This window comes from Lupinus angustifolius, chromosome LG08, assembly GCF_001865875.1.
Source record: "Lupinus angustifolius cultivar Tanjil chromosome LG08, LupAngTanjil_v1.0, whole genome shotgun sequence".
NCBI lineage: Eukaryota > Viridiplantae > Streptophyta > Magnoliopsida > Fabales > Fabaceae > Lupinus > Lupinus angustifolius.
In genome coordinates, this window is record NC_032016.1 from 14,189,925 (window position 1) to 14,210,848 (window position 20,924).

A 20,924-nucleotide genomic window follows, 5' to 3' on the forward strand; every position below is an offset into this window, starting at 1 on the left:
CTTAACCACTATGAACAGAAGCTACCCATTCAATGCTTAACCATCATGGACAGAAGTGAACCAACCATTGATGATGAAAGAGAGACAACGGATCAGAATCTTGATCATAATGAGATGCTTCTATGATGAATAAGAAAGAGGGGTAAATGATGTAATCTTGTATAGGATAAATTGGTCATGATACTCCATTCTTGAAGAACTTGAGGATATCAAGAAGCTAGAAAAGAATTCTTGACCAAAACCAAACTCCTTTGATCTGAATTTGAAGGTCGATGAAGAAGGTGATAATGAAGAATTTAGGGCCATATGTTGAAAAGAAACATTGAATGTTGAAGAACAACGCATGTTCTTAATTGTTGAAGTTTTCCATGAAATCTTTCATGGAACCATAAGCGGAAGCTATCAAAAGATAATTATGCTCTGATACCATGTTAAAATGTGGTAAGAGCCATGACAAGAAAGCTTCTTGATGAATCAAGAAGTGTATAAAAGAAGGCTTAAAGAAAGAAGAATGAGAAACAAAAATTGATAATATTTTCATTGAATGAATTGAGTTGATTGTATAAGAAGTGAGCCAATATGGCTTATTTATACCAGAGAAAAGAATGAAAAGAAAGCTTGTAAAACAAGTAACTAACATAAACTTAATTTGTTAATTCCTCACTTTCTAACCAACTATCATCTTCCAAAATAACATATTATATATCTTTAATATCTAGTCTTAATGATAAAAATATTATAACAAATACAAATAAATAGAAATAATTGTCATTATATTTTACTTTTTGCTTTGCTTTGAAAATATTTACTCTCGGTGAGAATGGATTCCGACTCATTTTAATATATATTTCAATCATTCCCTTCTTAAAGTAGACTTGTGTACTCTATCTCACACATGATTCATTTACTTCAAGAGTAAGTTTTTTAAACTTACACATCACTCTATCTATTAACTTTATGAATATCTAATGATTTAGATCTCCTCATTAAGTCAAACTATTGGATTTGCCTAGAATTATGGATAGGGTGAGGAGTGAATTTAAAAAACTTACTATTGGAGTAAATGAATATTCTCAATATAATGTATAAAATTGATTTAATCTTAAATTACATGGAAGGTTAACAAGCACCAAAAAAATATTATATTAAAGGTGGCCTTATATACTGGTCATACACGATATAAACAACATTTTAAATTAGAATATAATACCAATACACTATTTATGTAATGATTTATATACTATTAATATATTATTTATTATTTATTTGTATTCTTTTTTTACAAGGCAATAATAATTAAACGTGAATGATATAATAAAATTTTATAAAACTCATTCACAAAAATTATACATATGTTTTTTATCTTCAAATAAAGGATAAAGAAAAAACTAGGTGCATATTAAAAGGAGGAATATAATAACACACAATAAAATTGGCAAAAAAATAAAATAAAAAACCTTAAACAAACACAAAACTCTTTCATGATTCCCATGAATTGCAAAATGATACCTAACTCAATTTTCTCTCTCTTCAATCTTCGTAAATAAAAGAAAGCCTAAGTAACAAGCAATTAACCTTGTTTACATTATAGTGCAAGCATGAGGGTTATCATCACTAAAGAGTGAAGCAAAGGTCTCATCAGATGCAACAGCAACTGAATAAATAGAAGGGGTGTTGAAAAAATTATGAACTCCAGTGGTAGGTTCAGTTTTATATGCATCATAGTAATAATGGTTAACAATGTAACTTGGGTACTTGTAGAATGAAGCAAAATGAGCATGCCCTGGAAATGGCCATGGTTCTGCTACTTTCCCAGCACGTTTGATAGCTTTCAGCACCTTCTTTTCCTCTAAGCCATATCCTCTAACTGTTATTTTTTGTGCCTCCATTTCAACCTCTACTTCATCTACTCCTGTAAATTACACATTAAATTTTTTAACATTAATATATTAAAGATGAGTTATGTTATTTGTACAATTCATTTGAACATCTACACCAGTGTTTTTATAGGCTATGGCGCTTATTTACTATTATTATTAAATTTTGTATTTTATCACTTTAATCAAGGAAAAATGATACCATAGTTACATGATTCGCTTTACTCATTTCCGGTATTTGATTTTATGTGATTTACACTTTTTATAGTATTTTATATAGACAATCGAGTATATGATATATCTGATATATAGTGTGCAGTACCTCGAACCTGAGTGGAACATCATATGAGATGTTCCACCTAGGTGTATTTCTGGTTGTAAAAAAATCATCATACATACACAAATATACAATTCAGACATAGAAAAGTAGGAGATGGCCCAGTAATCTCATCTTACTTATATCTGGTCATGTTTATTATGAATGAGACAGCCCATCCTTCCTGCTTTCTATGATGAAATGTTTTATATATCATAAAAGTTATTAATTTAGCTCAAAAGTTATTAATTTAGCTCAAAAGTTATTTCAGCTTAAATTACAGCTTGCTCATTACATTTTAGAGTAAATACATATGTTAATCACTTATGTTTTTCAACCTTATTAATTTGATCCTTTAAGAATTGAAAAACAAAAAATGGTCACAATTTTTTTTAAATGTAAGCATATTTAAAATATTTAGAAATCATTTTATATTTTTATTTTTTGAATGACTAAAGTAGTAAGATAAAAAAATATTAGAGATTAAAATTAATATTTATTCTACATTCTACATTTTATAGATTTTTGGCCAGTTTATCAAATTTGGCCCATTTTGACTTCTCTAATATTGGTAGAAGAAACTGAAGCATACACTCGTAAAATATAAAGCATCAATTTAAAAGAAAATAAATCTCGAAAAACATAATGCATTTGTTGTAAACCAATTGAGATGATTTTTATTTGAACTGATGTGGGGATTAAGGTGACATGCATCCCAGAATTGTGCTGTAAGATTAACTTCATTGCATAACCCCAAACGATAAATTATTGCTCTAGTGGTATAAGGTCATGTTAGATTCTAAAAATGGATTAATTTTCAGCAGGGATACTCACCATTTTAAAAGAGATTAATATTTTAGTCATAAGGTGAGTGGGTACCCTTATTAGTACAAAAAAATAAGACTGAGGAATGCACACTGGGATTTGGGGAAAAATCAAAACCCAATGCATAATGAAGGGTTTGAATGTGATTATCAATGTTGATTAATATGACACAGAATTTGCATGTTTCTATTCATTAGGTAATAAAGAGATAATATGACTGTTGGAAATATTTTCATATACAATGTTGGAACATTTATGTAACTCATTATGTTATTCATGTGAAAATTTATTTTTTCTGCATCAGTTTTATTTTTTATATTATATAAATTATGTATCTTATTATTAATTCTTCTAGATAACAAATTTTCTCTCTACATTTTTGTCAGCAATAATTTCAACCCATTGCCACTAGAAAAAAAAAACAAAATTTGCTTATGAAAAATGTACCTTTAAGCTTGAAGAGAGCTTTCTTTAATTTTGAAGCACATCCCTCACAATCAAGATTTGGAACTCTCACCTCCACCATATTCTACAATATCCAACATTACATAATCCAATCTCAGTCATAATCACCATATAAGAGCACAATAGTATAAACCATTATATCTTTGCATGTGCATGAGAGAGAGTAGAAGGAGGAACTTACAGACATTGCTTGATTAACTTAGACAAAAAAAATGTAGAGAACAGTGAAGCCCTCAGTGCTAGAAAAATTAAAATGGTGGCTAATTTGTGTTGTCACTCTTTGGCTTCGACCAAAGTGAAACGTTGTTGGTTACTAAACTTAGTGAAGTGTCCCTTTTAAACAGTTAGGCTGAAAAAAGGGTTGGTTTATTGGGTTTTGAAATGATAAAAGCTTGCACAGTGTTGTATATTCACGCATGCATATGGCATAGGCATGGTTCCCTCTTGCACTCCCCAATTTTGAGGCACAATCTCTCTCCTATGTCCCATAGAAATATGCCGCTAATCATCTTGCCTAATGTTATGTTTAATTGATTAAAACAAAGAGGAATAAAGTTAAATTGAAGGATAATGATGTCCAATCTCGAACGATGTCTCAAATTATATTACAAACTAATGATATTGAAGCAAAAATAAAATTAAATATTTAATTTTTTTAATTAACATAATATATTTTCATTGGTCTGAAACATGATTTGGACACAATTTATGAAAGCATATTATTATCCTAAATTGAAAGTGAATCAATTTGTTTACGGTAAAGGGCTCTCGTTGAACCTAACGATTTCAACTTAAGACCTCCAAAGTAATAAGGCACATAATATTATTGTTATGTTGAGTCTCTTACTCATAAATATTAATACTTGAATAGCAACTAGCAAGATTACAACCCCACCATTAGGCCACTTCCAGTTACTTCAAGTTGTTTATATATATAATCAAGTTTAGTTTTTATAGCATATATGTTTTAGTGACTGAATTTCAAATTCTTTCATCCAAATTGGGGTATAAGCAACTAAATAGAAAAATCTAAAGGAACTCCCGTTTCTTTCTATTACTTCACATCCTGTTTCTATTTTATTATCTTTCGTTTCATCCTCTAAATACATACCATAATAGCTTAAATAAAAAGTATATGAATAACTTTATTACATGAGATAGAATTCTAGAATCTTTTTTACTATATGAGAATATGAGATAGATTTCATGGTAACTAATTATAAATGGCTTGAAGACTATTAGATAAAGGAATATATATTTTTAATATGAGTCGTGACTTTATTATATAATGAGAGTGGACCACCATATGATGAAAATTAAACAGCTCTATTTGGAATGAAAGAAATGGAGACATCACTGATGGCTTCCTTCCTTCTTTTCTTTTCTTTGTTGGACAAAGATCATGATGACTTGCTGCATCCCTTGTTGTATCATAAATGGTGGGCCGCCATGTAATTTACAGATATGATGCTGATTTTAAAATGGATAATCATGTACTTCCAAATTTTCTAGGTTCAAAACCTAAATTAATTCATATCTTAGTCATTCATTTAATAGTTTACGTGATTTGAAATAATCAGTAAATCTAAATCATTAGTTATTCATAGAATAAATAGATAAGATGTTAAATCGATTTTTTTAACTTACTTATACAATAAGTAAATCCACTCCCTTCTTCAATAAGAACAAAGAATTAGTAAATGGAAAGTTTTTATACTATGGTGTGTCATTTATTTATATCTTAATTAAATAATTTACACTGGAATGATATTGGAACTATGATTAATCATTTATTAATACTAGCATGACTACAAACATTTCTATCTGCCGATCCGTATTCTTATTTTTTGATATTAAATATTAAATTTGTATTTTTTATTTTTGAGAATTAGAATGTTTTTTTATTAGATATATCTCATGTTATAATTTTTGTATTTGTTATAATATCCAACTTAAAGTGAGATGTATTAATTATAGTTATCTAGGATTATATTGTTTTACTTTAGAAATAAAAAATATTAAGGCCAAAATAGGAAAATAGAATGATGGTGGTAGTTATTTTAAGTTTTGACTTTATATATAGTATAGATATAGGGATGACAATGGACTCGGACCCACAAATACCCATAGATAATACCTGCAATGGGTCAAGTCTGAGTCTGTGTTTTCGGATCTACGTGTAATTGAGACCCGAGATTTTGAAACTCGATGTTGATGGTTTTGGATCCAGGTAATAAGGTATCTAGACCTGTTGTACCAGACCCATTATTCCTTCATAAATCTATATATATAGCAGCATAATTATAATATCATGTTAATCATAATTGTAATATTATATTGTTAATCCATAATTGTAATTTGTTAAACATTGATGTTATATTTATATTGCTAAGGAGTGTAATGTTATATTGTTAATTCATATGAGTAATCTAATATCAGGTTGATTAAATAGTTCTTTCTAAATCAATTTTACATCATAAGTTTGAAGTAGTGACTTTGTCTTTTTTACGATTGTTTGAGTAAAAGGAGTTGTGTTTAATAGTCAATTCAAATTGTGTTTAAACACTTAAATTATATTTTATAATTTTTTCCTTTGTTCATTGCTTAAATGATATATAAGATTGTAGAAAACAAAAATACAATTATATACATTACTCACAATTATTTTTAATATTTTTTAATTTGTGGGTACCCGCAAATCCGTTGGGTACCCAAGGACCTGTGAGTAATAGACACAACGGACATCTGCATAGGTCTGGACGGGTCTGAGTCCAAAAATGAAGCAAAAGGGCGGATTCGGATAATGCATTACCCGAACTCATCCAACCTCATTGTCATCCCTATTAATATACTAAATAATTTCATTTATATAATTCCTATTCTAATATGAGTTTAAAATCTGTGCACTGACAGTGTAAGGTTTTTTACACTGTCAGCACATCATCCACCATTGATTTGTATTACTTTTGTTTGAGAGTCAATAGTGGTTAACAAATCAATAGTGGATGTTTTACTGACAGTGTAAAAAACACTTACAATATCGGTGTATACATATTAAATCTTTCTAATATTAATGCTTAAATTTAAGCGACGTATTGTGGCCTTAAAGTTGATAAAAGGAAACATACGAAAGAGAGCTACTCATGAGAACAATTCTCATATAAAAATTGTGAGAACAATAAACTTGGGTCTTACAATCAATCATGAATGGTTAAGATTAAAAATTAGTCATTGGTCACATGATAGTCATATGCATATATTTTTTAATCTTAATTATTCAATCAAGATCAAATGATGTATATTAAATGTTATCATTTATCACATTAGCATATTGTTTTCGAGTTCCTCATACCAAAAATTTCAAATCCTCTAGTTTCAAGTGGTGGTTGTGCCTATATTGCCTCCTTAAAAGCTTAAACAAAGAATAAATAAAATGGGTTTAATTATATCTACATACAAGCTAACAATCAAATATTAAACAAAAATGAAAGAAAAGATAATAATACTATAAATTTACTAATTGAGTTCCAAGAATTTGTGCATACATCCTCAAAAATATTGAAGAACTACTATTATATATTAAAGAACAAATATTTGTATTTGTAACTCTTGAATTACTTAGACAAAAAAAATGTAGAGAAAAGTGGAGCCCTCAGTGCTAGAAAAATTAAAATGGTGGCTAATTTGTGTTGTCACTCTTTGGCTTCGACCAAAGTGAAACGTTGTTGGTTACTAAACTTAGTGAAGTGTCCCTTTTAAACAGTTAGGCTGAAAAAAGGGTTGGTTTATTGGGTTTTGAAATGATAAAAGCTTGCACAGTGTTGTATATTCACGCATGCATATGGCATAGGCATGGTTCCCTCTTGCACTCCCCAATTTTGAGGCACAATCTCTCTCCTATGTCCCATAGAAATATGCCGCTAATCATCTTGCCTAATGTTATGTTTAATTGATTAAAACAAAGAGGAATAAAGTTAAATTGAAGGATAATGATGTCCAATCTCGAACGATGTCTCAAATTATATTACAAACTAATGATATTGAAGCAAAAATAAAATTAAATATTTAATTTTTTTAATTAACATAATATATTTTCATTGGTCTGAAACATGATTTGGACACAATTTATGAAAGCATATTATTATCCTAAATTGAAAGTGAATCAATTTGTTTACGGTAAAGGGCTCTCGTTGAACCTAACGATTTCAACTTAAGACCTCCAAAGTAATAAGGCACATAATATTATTGTTATGTTGAGTCTCTTACTCATAAATATTAATACTTGAATAGCAACTAGCAAGATTACAACCCCACCATTAGGCCACTTCCAGTTACTTCAAGTTGTTTATATATATAATCAAGTTTAGTTTTTATAGCATATATGTTTTAGTGACTGAATTTCAAATTCTTTCATCCAAATTGGGGTATAAGCAACTAAATAGAAAAATCTAAAGGAACTCCCGTTTCTTTCTATTACTTCACATCCTGTTTCTATTTTATTATCTTTCGTTTCATCCTCTAAATACATACCATAATAGCTTAAATAAAAAGTATATGAATAACTTTATTACATGAGATAGAATTCTAGAATCTTTTTTACTATATGAGAATATGAGATAGATTTCATGGTAACTAATTATAAATGGCTTGAAGACTATTAGATAAAGGAATATATATTTTTAATATGAGTCGTGACTTTATTATATAATGAGAGTGGACCACCATATGATGAAAATTAAACAGCTCTATTTGGAATGAAAGAAATGGAGACATCACTGATGGCTTCCTTCCTTCTTTTCTTTTCTTTGTTGGACAAAGATCATGATGACTTGCTGCATCCCTTGTTGTATCATAAATGGTGGGCCGCCATGTAATTTACAGATATGATGCTGATTTTAAAATGGATAATCATGTACTTCCAAATTTTCTAGGTTCAAAACCTAAATTAATTCATATCTTAGTCATTCATTTAATAGTTTACGTGATTTGAAATAATCAGTAAATCTAAATCATTAGTTATTCATAGAATAAATAGATAAGATGTTAAATCGATTTTTTTAACTTACTTATACAATAAGTAAATCCACTCCCTTCTTCAATAAGAACAAAGAATTAGTAAATGGAAAGTTTTTATACTATGGTGTGTCATTTATTTATATCTTAATTAAATAATTTACACTGGAATGATATTGGAACTATGATTAATCATTTATTAATACTAGCATGACTACAAACATTTCTATCTGCCGATCCGTATTCTTATTTTTTGATATTAAATATTAAATTTGTATTTTTTATTTTTGAGAATTAGAATGTTTTTTTATTAGATATATCTCATGTTATAATTTTTGTATTTGTTATAATATCCAACTTAAAGTGAGATGTATTAATTATAGTTATCTAGGATTATATTGTTTTACTTTAGAAATAAAAAATATTAAGGCCAAAATAGGAAAATAGAATGATGGTGGTAGTTATTTTAAGTTTTGACTTTATATATAGTATAGATATAGGGATGACAATGGACTCGGACCCACAAATACCCATAGATAATACCTGCAATGGGTCAAGTCTGAGTCTGTGTTTTCGGATCTACGTGTAATTGAGACCCGAGATTTTGAAACTCGATGTTGATGGTTTTGGATCCAGGTAATAAGGTATCTAGACCTGTTGTACCAGACCCATTATTCCTTCATAAATCTATATATATAGCAGCATAATTATAATATCATGTTAATCATAATTGTAATATTATATTGTTAATCCATAATTGTAATTTGTTAAACATTGATGTTATATTTATATTGCTAAGGAGTGTAATGTTATATTGTTAATTCATATGAGTAATCTAATATCAGGTTGATTAAATAGTTCTTTCTAAATCAATTTTACATCATAAGTTTGAAGTAGTGACTTTGTCTTTTTTACGATTGTTTGAGTAAAAGGAGTTGTGTTTAATAGTCAATTCAAATTGTGTTTAAACACTTAAATTATATTTTATAATTTTTTCCTTTGTTCATTGCTTAAATGATATATAAGATTGTAGAAAACAAAAATACAATTATATACATTACTCACAATTATTTTTAATATTTTTTAATTTGTGGGTACCCGCAAATCCGTTGGGTACCCAAGGACCTGTGAGTAATAGACACAACGGACATCTGCATAGGTCTGGACGGGTCTGAGTCCAAAAATGAAGCAAAAGGGCGGATTCGGATAATGCATTACCCGAACTCATCCAACCTCATTGTCATCCCTATTAATATACTAAATAATTTCATTTATATAATTCCTATTCTAATATGAGTTTAAAATCTGTGCACTGACAGTGTAAGGTTTTTTACACTGTCAGCACATCATCCACCATTGATTTGTATTACTTTTGTTTGAGAGTCAATAGTGGTTAACAAATCAATAGTGGATGTTTTACTGACAGTGTAAAAAACACTTACAATATCGGTGTATACATATTAAATCTTTCTAATATTAATGCTTAAATTTAAGCGACGTATTGTGGCCTTAAAGTTGATAAAAGGAAACATACGAAAGAGAGCTACTCATGAGAACAATTCTCATATAAAAATTGTGAGAACAATAAACTTGGGTCTTACAATCAATCATGAATGGTTAAGATTAAAAATTAGTCATTGGTCACATGATAGTCATATGCATATATTTTTTAATCTTAATTATTCAATCAAGATCAAATGATGTATATTAAATGTTATCATTTATCACATTAGCATATTGTTTTCGAGTTCCTCATACCAAAAATTTCAAATCCTCTAGTTTCAAGTGGTGGTTGTGCCTATATTGCCTCCTTAAAAGCTTAAACAAAGAATAAATAAAATGGGTTTAATTATATCTACATACAAGCTAACAATCAAATATTAAACAAAAATGAAAGAAAAGATAATAATACTATAAATTTACTAATTGAGTTCCAAGAATTTGTGCATACATCCTCAAAAATATTGAAGAACTACTATTATATATTAAAGAACAAATATTTGTATTTGTAACTATTGATGTTCTACTAAATTTATATATCACATAAATATATAATTTTCTACCTTACCCCTTTATATCAGTGCACTCAAAAATGAGTTATTTGCCAAAAATTGTGAATGCAACAAATTCGCACTTAGAAATAATGTGTGGAGGACTAACTAGCAGGTCCAAGAAAATTGTAGGAGCGGAGGACTAAGAAATGCAGATAGCTTTTGTTATAAAGTTTGACCACATGTTAAGAGAACTTTCCAAATAAAAAAGAAGATAATCATCTTCTGGGGTGAAGTTGATCTTAAATATTTCTCACAGAAAAGTACTTTTCAGACAAGAAAGAAAGCAGTTATTGCACTAAAACTAATTAAAAATAGGCCACACAACCAAAAAGCTCACTGTGTGAAAAATATAGAACTCATCAATCACCATCCTCATCCAGTGTGCAACAATCTTATCTCATGTGATGAGAAGAGCCAAGTACTACAAGCACAAGTGATGATGATCATGATATTGGGCCATTAATTGGTACTAATTTATCAACAGAAAGAAGTCAACAAACCAGGGAATAGTCACATCTCAGTTATATACATATACTGATATACCACACTTCAAATTCAATCAACCATTTACATTTTACACAGTCAGCAGTTTCTGATAGTTTTTATATTTAACCCTTTGCAAGTTTGAAAATGGAAAAAAGGAGAAGGAAAATCTAAGTTACTGCAAAATGCAGCTACCTTTTTTATAACCAAAATAATGTACTGTATACAACAAGCCATGTTGTCTAATATAGTTTGAGTTTCATGACAAAGTACTTATCATAATTTTACATTAAACTAAATGTTTAGAATATAACCCATTCCACAAGAAAGAAGACAGATAAAATATTAAAAAACCAAAGAGTACAGTGGTGCTAGAAAGGGGAAATAATGAACTATGGAATTGGATATATAACTAGATGATACTTTATATTATATTGCCCGGCCTTTAATGATGTCCATGGTCATTTCACTAGGATCTGTTGCTTGTAACTCAAACTGAATTCCATCAAGTTCCCTCTTGAATCTGTCCTTGGAGCTAGCATACACCATTTTGTGTCTCACTTTTGATGTATCCGGAGACCTGCTTGTGATAATAATCAAATGAAGTTACACAGACTTTTTTGGTATTATTAAGGTATCATTTTCAGATCCACCCTACAACATGGGGCCAAAAAGTCTATATATAAATGCTGGTTTATAAAAAATATACAAGAAAAACATTTTGAATTGTTGATTCATCCCAAAGATGACTTAGAACCAATAGTTCATTATCTAATGGATTTTTCCATCCTAATATTCTATCCAAGACTTATCAATATTTATCAAATCTGTTCCTATCTAAGGGTAAGAAATTAATCCCTTTCGAGGTACGTGAGTGTCCCTCCAATAAGTGTCGCTTTCAGGAATTGAATCATTGATCTTTTGGTCGTTCTAACAATCTAGCGAGACCACTAAATCAACATCTTATTGATAAATGAAGTTAAATATATGACATGAAACAAATAACTTCCATTTTATTTTATTTGCACAATGATGATTTTATTAATTTCAATAAATATATGCCTTCGCTGGAGGAGACCTTGTAATTTTAGATATTCCTATAGTAACTTCTTTGTCATTGACCCCCATGATGAAAGTTTTATGTTAATAATCTATCTACTTGCATGGTAAAATTAAGTATATCTAATTTTCTCATACTTCATTAAGTATGAGTCTCATGGTACTAAGCATATTCATTTCCATGTATAGTTAAAGCATGCTATGGATTTTACTATGTTTAGATGAACTTGATAATCATAAATTACCATGCAATGAAGAAAATCTTGCTTTTCTGGACATTCTCAATAGTTGTGAAATCAAAATCAAAGACAGCATAACGGCACTCATCAGGAGGCAGAGATGCAGTGAAATCATCATAGGTTTCTTGTGGGCTTCCAACTTTGTCTACCACCACTTCTTGGTTGTCAATCTTGAAGACAATGAAACGGTAATTCCTCTTTGCCTTCAGCTCCAAGAACTTCAGTTTACATTCATCACTAACAGCCATTCCGGAAGCCGCGTTCGCCTAATTCAAAGTTACATTTTTCATAAAATAAAAAAGAAAGATAATATTACGAGTTAGTATCATCTCCAATACTGGAGAGACAAGTACATCACAAACAACATAAAAAACATGATGGCAATGTGTCACAACCAAGTTGGTGAATTTTATATACGTAATAAGGCTGGATTATATTCTAAGGTTCTGCACAAATTAAGTCCCAAACTCCAAAAAAGTTTCTTAAGTCAAATTCAGTGAACAATTGTAGAATTGGCAACTTTCAATGATGCAATGAAGACTATTTCTCGTTTATATCATGATGATGCATATTGCATATATTGAATCAGTTATTGTAATTAAATTTTGTACTACAGAAGACAAATGAATGGCACATAAAAATAAATACTATTATAATTTACAGTATGCTTTATTCATAATCTTCCTCTAAACATAATGAATGGTTAGATAGAGAAAACGTACCATGTTGCCGTGGTTGATAGAGAAAGCCTAAGAGAAATGAGAAAGAAGAAGAGCTAAGGAAGAAAGAAAGAAAAGAGAGAAAGGAAGAGATCCTTATTTTAGGGAAGGTATAGTGAGAGAAGAGAGATAAAAACGGAAGGCAAGAGAATTTTGAGGGAGGAAACAAAGGTTGAAATTACCTTAAACTTCAATGAATGATCATGTCCACAAAGGTAGGAAAGTCTTATGTTTGATCCATGAATTGCATGGGCATGGTTAACCTTCTTTGGCTCCAAGTGTGATATGATTTATTTACATTTTATCTCATAGCTATATTTGGAGATGAGGTATGAAAACTGATAGAAATCGCTTATTCCAACTTAGTTTCCACAATCCTATATCATTCACTTATATCAAGAAATGTTGATTAAATATACTATATTTGTAAAATAAAATTAAAATGTTTTTTCTTGCCAAATAGTAATCAGTCCCAGACAAAGAGAAATGAAGTTTAAAGACATATAATCTCATTCATATGGAAACATACCACTATGGGCAACAATTTGAAACGGAGTTCACATGTCTCCAATCAGAATGTTTCATATTATTGATTTTTTATTTTAAAAAATTATTTTATCGACGTGTTAATATATAATTGGTTTGTAACAGGAAATAAGACACGTTGAAATAAGTGATCTCCGTCCAATAATTTGAGGTAAGTTGTTTTATATTAAATGGTTGTTGGTTTTACTATAATAAGATTTTTTTAAATGTTATGCCCAACTATTTAGACGTGGGATTATTACTAGGGTAGGTATGTGAGTTTGGAATAGAGATCTTCTCTTTCAAACGTTGTTATCTATGTCGAGTCTAATAAAATTATATTAAATAATGTAAAATGTTAGTTTAAAAATTAATTAAGTAATACATTGTAATTGGTCATATAAATGGTGAATTAATGAAAATAGGAGATTATCCATTCATAAGTTTGATATAATAATTATATTATTGCATAAAACTATCATAATCCTAAAAATACTCTTTTTACTTATTGAATGATACTACATAAATCCAACCTCTATAGATATCAGTAAGTGACTGCGTCCTAATTTATGCCACCAAATTTTAGGTATTTTTTAGAGTAATACAGCATAGACACGGTATATAACTTGTTAGCATCATGTAGCATTGTTAGGAATATCTGGCACTGCTTGTATATATGATTGGCTGCATTTGCAAGTGTCCGACTCTTCCTTGTGAATAAGGAATGGAGAGGATGTCACAAAATAACACACAAAAAATAACTTGTAATGATATTTTTATCATTTTGTAATATGAAATCACATTTTTACTAAAAATAATTATATGTCTCTCCATTAATGGAGAGGATCATCGTTCCTTCCTTGCATAAATGTTTGATAAACATTGAGATTTGTGCGAGAGCAAGAGGACCACCAAAGCTCGGAAAATGTTTCAGCTAATGTGTGTCTAGTCTAGAGCTGTCAAAACGGCCCGGTCCGGTCGGCCCGGCCCATCAAAACCCAAAAATTTATAGGGCTTGAGTATCATTTTAGATACTTTTTATTAAATCCGGGCTTTTTAGCCCGTCCCGGTTGGACTATTATAAATTTGGGCCGGGCTTACCCGGACGGGTTCGGGCCACCCGTTTTACTTATATGTTTTAATCTTTTTTGAGAAATTTGGCTTGGTAATAAGCACTAAATGAAAATTTACAAAACAACTTATAATAAAAAATAGATAATAAGTATTATGTTATTATGTATTTAATTAGATATAACTTTACCACAAAAATATAATAAAGAAAACAATGTTTACAACAAAACTAAAATCAACCTAAATTGTTTATCATAGAGAACTTCACACCACCAAATTTAATATAATAGTTCACAATGGAAGTGTTGATAAAGAACATACAAAAGATAATATTTTTATTAGTATTAAATGTTTATATATTAAAGTGAAGTTACAAATTATATTGTGTTAGAGAGCGACAGTCCAATAGAAATGAGATATTTAATAAAAGAGTTATATTAAAAATCATACACGTGGACTTAACATCACGTCTTAACTCAAACACAATGCATTAGATCTATAAGTTTGGTTGCATTTGGCATAACAAATATGTTAAGAAAAGTTACACGTTAATATCAAATGATACATATTTTTTTGAATAGATTAAATATGTTAAAAATTTTAAAAAAATTATTTTTTAGTTTACGCGGGCCGACCCGCCATAACCCGCAACCCGCTTAGGGTGGGCTTGGGCTACCATTTGATATGCATAAATTATATCCGGCCTTTTTAGTCCGGCTGTTGGTGCAGCGGAAGCGATCGTTGCCCAGCATTGGCCACAATCAATCAAATAATGTGCATAGAATAAATAGAAGAGAAGAAACAAGAGAATTTGTTAACGAGGTTCGGCCAATTGTGCCTACGTCCTTGGGAGTGCTGAGCGACTACCAAAATATTATTAGAGAATAAGGGTTACAAACCCTAGCATACCCATGGGCCCACCTTCCCATGAGGTGTTTCTATTTGGTGCTTATATCTAATGCACATTATAACAAGGGATCTGAGTCCAATATATAACATTGGTTACTCTACTATATTCTAATACTAGACAATGTGGGACTAATACAATAATATATTTCAAGCATCCCCAACAATCTTCACCTTGATTGAAATAGAAGAATATATCGCTCCTTAGGAAATCTACAAAAAAATCTCCACCTTAGCGAATATATGATTCCACCTTGTTCAATGTCTAATTCTCTTTAAGTGCTCCCCTACAGCATAGATCTTCTGAGTATCCTTGACGATATTATCAAGAGCCCAACTCTCCAAACTTGTAGTGCAGCTTCCCGTATTGCCATCAAATGGAACACGTCGCCTAACCACCTATTGCTAGGAAGACTTTCGATATATTAGAACTTCTACACAAAAGTTCACCAATAATCGTCCTCCTCAATTCTCAGTCAACCTGAATCTTGGAGCTTCGTTGGAAAGCCTCAACCGCTACCATCATTGTCTACTCCGACAATCCTAGTTCAAAAGAACTATCATACTCCACTATAAGGAGTATACCCACAACACAGACCTTGCGTCAATGCTAACTAATGTTTGTGTCACATCCTTGCATCTAAGCCAATGCCTATGTCACACCCCTGCATCTCTACCAATGCTCGTGTTACAACCTGCATCAAAGCCAATGCTCATGTTACAGCCTATATCAAAGTCAGTCAGCGCCACCGTGCTTTTGTGGATCTGCTAACAATTAACATTCTTCACTATGACGTCCCAGACACGCCATTAGGATATTCCACTTCTCATCTCAAATGAGAACATTCTCTTAACATCTAGAGAGATATTGTCAGCAACATACATCGCCCCCACCATAGTTACGCCATATGTCCTTCTCCTTCAACTCATCTACTCTATCTTTGCCACTACCTTTGACACACCTTGTCTAACCATCACGCATTCACCCTCTTTCTGACGTTTGGGTTAAGAGTCATCTACCAATTCGCTTTGATACCAATTGTTGGTGCAGCGGAAGCGATATTTGCGCAACATTGGCCACAAGCAATCAAATAATGTGCATAGAATAAATAGAAGAGAAGAAACAAAAGAATTTTTTAACGGGGTTCGGCCAATTGTGCCTACGTCTCCAGGAGCACTGAGCGGCTGCCAAGATATTATTAGAGAATAAGGATTACAAACCCTAGCACACCCATGGACCCACCTGCCCATGGGGTGTGTTTCTATTTAGTGCTTATATCTGGTGCACATTATAACAAGGGACCTGAGTCCAATATATAACACTAGTTACTCCACTCTATTCTAATACTAGACAATGTGAGACTAATACAATAACATATTTCAAACATTCCCAACACCAGCCGGCTTAGCCCGAACCCAATGTGGGTTAGCCCGAACCTGTCCGGGTAGCCCATTTTGACACCTCTAGTCTAGTCAATTAGGTTGTTGAGGAATGAAGCTTTCTTCTATGCTTCTAAGTTTAGCCATGTAAAAGATCCAAATCACATTTTGCATAATCAATCTATATATCAGCTTTTAAAAGGTGAGGTATTTAGAGAAGGTAGGTAAACCCCCATTTTACTTCAAACTGTGTATTATTTTTTTCATAAAAATTTATACTACAACATTAGTCCCAAACAATGTTCTCCTTCAACCCATCTCCATTTTCTCTAAGATGGTGTCAACATTACTATTCACCTTCATCTACACCAACTTAAATCTTTTTTGTAAACACTTAACCTTAAATTCTCAGATATATTCTCTCAAAAATATTATGAGCATTAGAAGGTCATACCTAACTGTGTTATCCAGATTAGCATAACATTTAAAGTGTCTTTCATCTCTAAATAAATGGTTATTGTCCAAAAAGGGAAATTTGTTAAGCTACACAAAAAGTAATCAACAACTTTCATTCGAACTTATGCACAAAGATATAGCACTAAGGATGTATGTTAGTGATTGGACCAAGGACTATATCACATTTAATGAAACTAAATAAGAGAAGATATCATGAGGTCCAAAATCTAAATCTGTAAGAACTATATAGTGAATCTTATTGATCCCCAATAAAATAAAGAATCAATCTCAAAGAGGTAGCTCGATTGGTAGAGCTTCACGACATAAAGTATCAGTACGAGTTCAAAACTTGATATCTACACAATTTTCTTTGCTATAAAAAATTCACCTTGTGAAAAATATATAGTGGACCTCCACTTTGATCTATGAATATATTTATGTGTCCAATCCAATTTGACTCTTAAAAAAATTAAAAGTCTAAAGTAGTTGCAAAAAAATGGAGTTCTAAAATTGATATATTTATATTTTCAAAATTTTCATTCACTAAATTGATATATTAGATAGGATAAAATAGAAGGCTTGTTCTAAAATAAATGGAGTTTTATACTATAAACATATAATCCATTGCAAACGACAAGTAGTTTTAGGTCACAAGTAGATTTCTAGAAAAATTATAAGATCTAGAACAAACAAAAATGTCATAGCAACATATAAAGTATCAAGTGTGAAGAAGATCTTGCTCTTGACCTTGGCACGGTTTTGATGAAGACACCAACATCACCAAAAAGAAGAAAATGAAGAATAGTTATAAAGACAATGAAGATTCGAACTTCAAGATATTCAAGACTTTTAGTCTAAGTCTAAATATGTACTTCTATCCTATACTCTTGACTATACAATAGTAGTAATGCTCAAACAATTTTTAAAAGAAAATTGAAACACTTTAAAATACTTAAAACAATTTTCAAAAATAGTGTGTAACAAGTTATTTCATCTAAGTAACAGGTTACAAGTGTAACAAAAGAGTTATCCAACTTAAAACTGATAAGAATAATCTATTATTGTCTTTGAGTAACATACTACCAGTGTTATATAGTCGATTACTCAATGTTGTAATCGATTACTGTGTTGCATCAGATTTTCAAATTCAAAGTGAATTAGTTTCAATCCAAAAGACATGTTTTCATTCCACTCAATTCCTATCATTTCAAAGAGACATTTTGGCTGATTGGAAAGCCTATATAAAGACATTAAAACTCACAATCAGAACATAAAACATATACACAACTCTTATACAAATTTCAAAAGTTCTTACACATTTATGAAATTATTTTCTGCACTTTTTGCATTAAGTTCTTAAACTTTCAAAGTTGATTTTTCTGAAGTTGCTTAAAGTGAAAGTGTTTCAAGTTTACAAACTTATAAAGAGCATTATTACTAAGTATACTAAAGAGTTGTTTAGATTGCAAGTTACATCATTTTCATACATGTAAAGGCAATTTCGCCATAGTTGAACACTCTTCATTATTATTGCAGAATACTTTCTTTCACGGGGTGTGATAAAAAAGGGGATTAGAATCACTTGGAAATGTATTTTCCAAAAGTGAATAAGGATTAAAGAGTGTGTAAGGTACATAGAAATCTCGGGGTGAAATATTGTAATTGTAACTCGTAATCTTTAGTGGAAAAATCTCTTGTGCTGCAAGAGTACTGGACGTAGCCTTCGGAACTTCTCCCTTATCTCTTTGATTTTAATTATTAATTTTCTGCATATACTTTCCGCTGCACTTTAACTCTCGATTTTGCAGAAAAAGTGGTCATTATTTTAAGTCAAACTAATTCACCCCCCTCTTAGTTGCAATCTCAGTCTTACAATTGGTACTAAAGATATTTTTGAGTAAGATATTCTCAAACTTGATCCTATATCAAAGATGGCCTCAAGATCATTCCTAGGAGAAGGTTCCAACATCAACAGCCCTCCAAGCTCTGTTGGAGAGTGCTATGATTTTTGGAAAATCAGAATGAAAATCTTCATAGAATCTCAAGACTTGGATATATGGAACGCGATTGAAGAATGACCATATGAACCCTTCACCGTTGTCAATAGTGTAAGGGAAGTAAAACCCAAATCTTCATGGAATGATGAAGATAAGAAGAATGTGCAGTATGATCTCAAGGCAAAGAACATCATCACTTCAACACTTGGTATTGATGAGTTCTTTAGAGTATCAAACTACAAATTTGCGAAAGAAATGTGGGATACTCTAGAGACTACACATGAAGGAACATATGAGGTAAAAAGATCTAGACTCAATACTCTTTCCCAAAAATACGAAATGTTTCGTATGAGAGAAGATTCTGGATCTTCAAAAGAGATTTACTCATCTCACAAATCACCTTCTTGCTCTTGGTAAGGTCATATCAAATAGTGACTTGAACTTGAAAGTTCTAAGATCACTCACCAGAACATGGCAATCCAAGGTAATGGCCATTTCTGAAAAGAAAAGTTTATCGAAAATGTCTTTGGCTGTGTTGTTTGGAAAATTGCAAGAACACGAACTAGAACTCAGCCAACTTGACCAACATGAAGAACAAGAAAAGAAAAAGAAGAATATCTTTCTCAAGGTTAGAGTGAACAAATTTGACTCATTAGAAGATAAATCTGATAAGGAGGAGATGGAAGACATGAGTCTTTTTGTGAAGAAATTCAGCAAGTTTCTCAAGAGGAACAAAGGTGCTAAAATTGGACAAACAAGGAAATTCACCAAGAACAATTATGCCTCCACTTCCAACCAAAATTTCACATGCTTTAAATGTGGCAAAGTTGGTCACATGAAGATGGATTGTCCTAATCTAAAGAAGAATTCTTTCAAAGGGAAGAATGAAACAAATAATGGACGAAGAGCCTACATTGCTCGGAAAATTAGTTCTGCCTCTTAACCTGAATGAGGAACAAGCACATCTCTCTTTAATAGCATCTCATCATTCTGATGATGAAGAGATAAATGACACTCAACTATATTCTTCTGAGTTACAAACTGCTTTCAATAACTTGCATGATGAATATGTCAAACTTACTAAAATGTTTCTAAAACAAAAATCTGAGTTAGAAACAAACCATCATCATCTTNAAAACTGTATCACTCTTGAAAATAAAGTTTCAACTTTGAATCTTGAACTTAATAAAATGAACAAGAATAGTAAAAGTTTGGAAAAGATCATAAGTGATCAAAGACACTCAACAAATCAAAGAGGTCTTGGCTATTCAAAAGGCCATGTTTCTAATAAACAAAGTGTCTCAACTAAATAAACTTTGAAAAACAAAACATCCATGCTTTTAAAAATAGTAAAAATAAATCTAGGATACATGATCATCAACCCACATGTACATATTACAAATAATATAACAATTAAAACTGCAGTACTAGGAAGTGACTCCTAGGTCGTTTCCCAAGGATTATCTTTCAAGCAAAGCTTCAAACACCTTATACTCACACACACACAAGGGGGGTTTTGTTGTTGGATAGTATGAACAT

The 20,924-nt window shown here is 30.8% G+C and overlaps 2 protein-coding genes across 2 annotated transcripts; both read right to left on the bottom strand.

Moving 5' to 3' along the window:
- On the bottom strand, nt 1,528-3,911 carry LOC109354059 (heavy metal-associated isoprenylated plant protein 31-like). Its single transcript, XM_019596411.1, has 3 exons — nt 3,665-3,911; nt 3,466-3,547; nt 1,528-1,912 (listed from the first exon to the last, which is right to left on the bottom strand). Exons 1-3 carry the CDS (start codon nt 3,668-3,670, stop codon nt 1,581-1,583), a joined length of 420 nt encoding a protein of 139 aa, XP_019451956.1. The 5' UTR covers nt 3,671-3,911; the 3' UTR covers nt 1,528-1,580.
- On the bottom strand, nt 11,291-13,202 carry LOC109353744 (actin-depolymerizing factor 12). Its single transcript, XM_019596109.1, has 3 exons — nt 13,054-13,202; nt 12,338-12,597; nt 11,291-11,613 (listed from the first exon to the last, which is right to left on the bottom strand). Exons 1-3 carry the CDS (start codon nt 13,054-13,056, stop codon nt 11,463-11,465), a joined length of 414 nt encoding a protein of 137 aa, XP_019451654.1. The 5' UTR covers nt 13,057-13,202; the 3' UTR covers nt 11,291-11,462.

Bases quoted from the DNA above. Each gene is read 5' to 3' on its own strand.
- LOC109354059 (XM_019596411.1), bottom strand. The intron at 1,913-3,465 runs GTACATTTTTCA...TGTAATTTACAG, and splicing joins AGCTCTCTTCAAGCTTAAAG to GAGTAGATGAAGTAGAGGTT.
- LOC109353744 (XM_019596109.1), bottom strand. The intron at 11,614-12,337 runs GTAATTTATGAT...TATCACAAGCAG, and splicing joins AAGATTTTCTTCATTGCATG to GTCTCCGGATACATCAAAAG.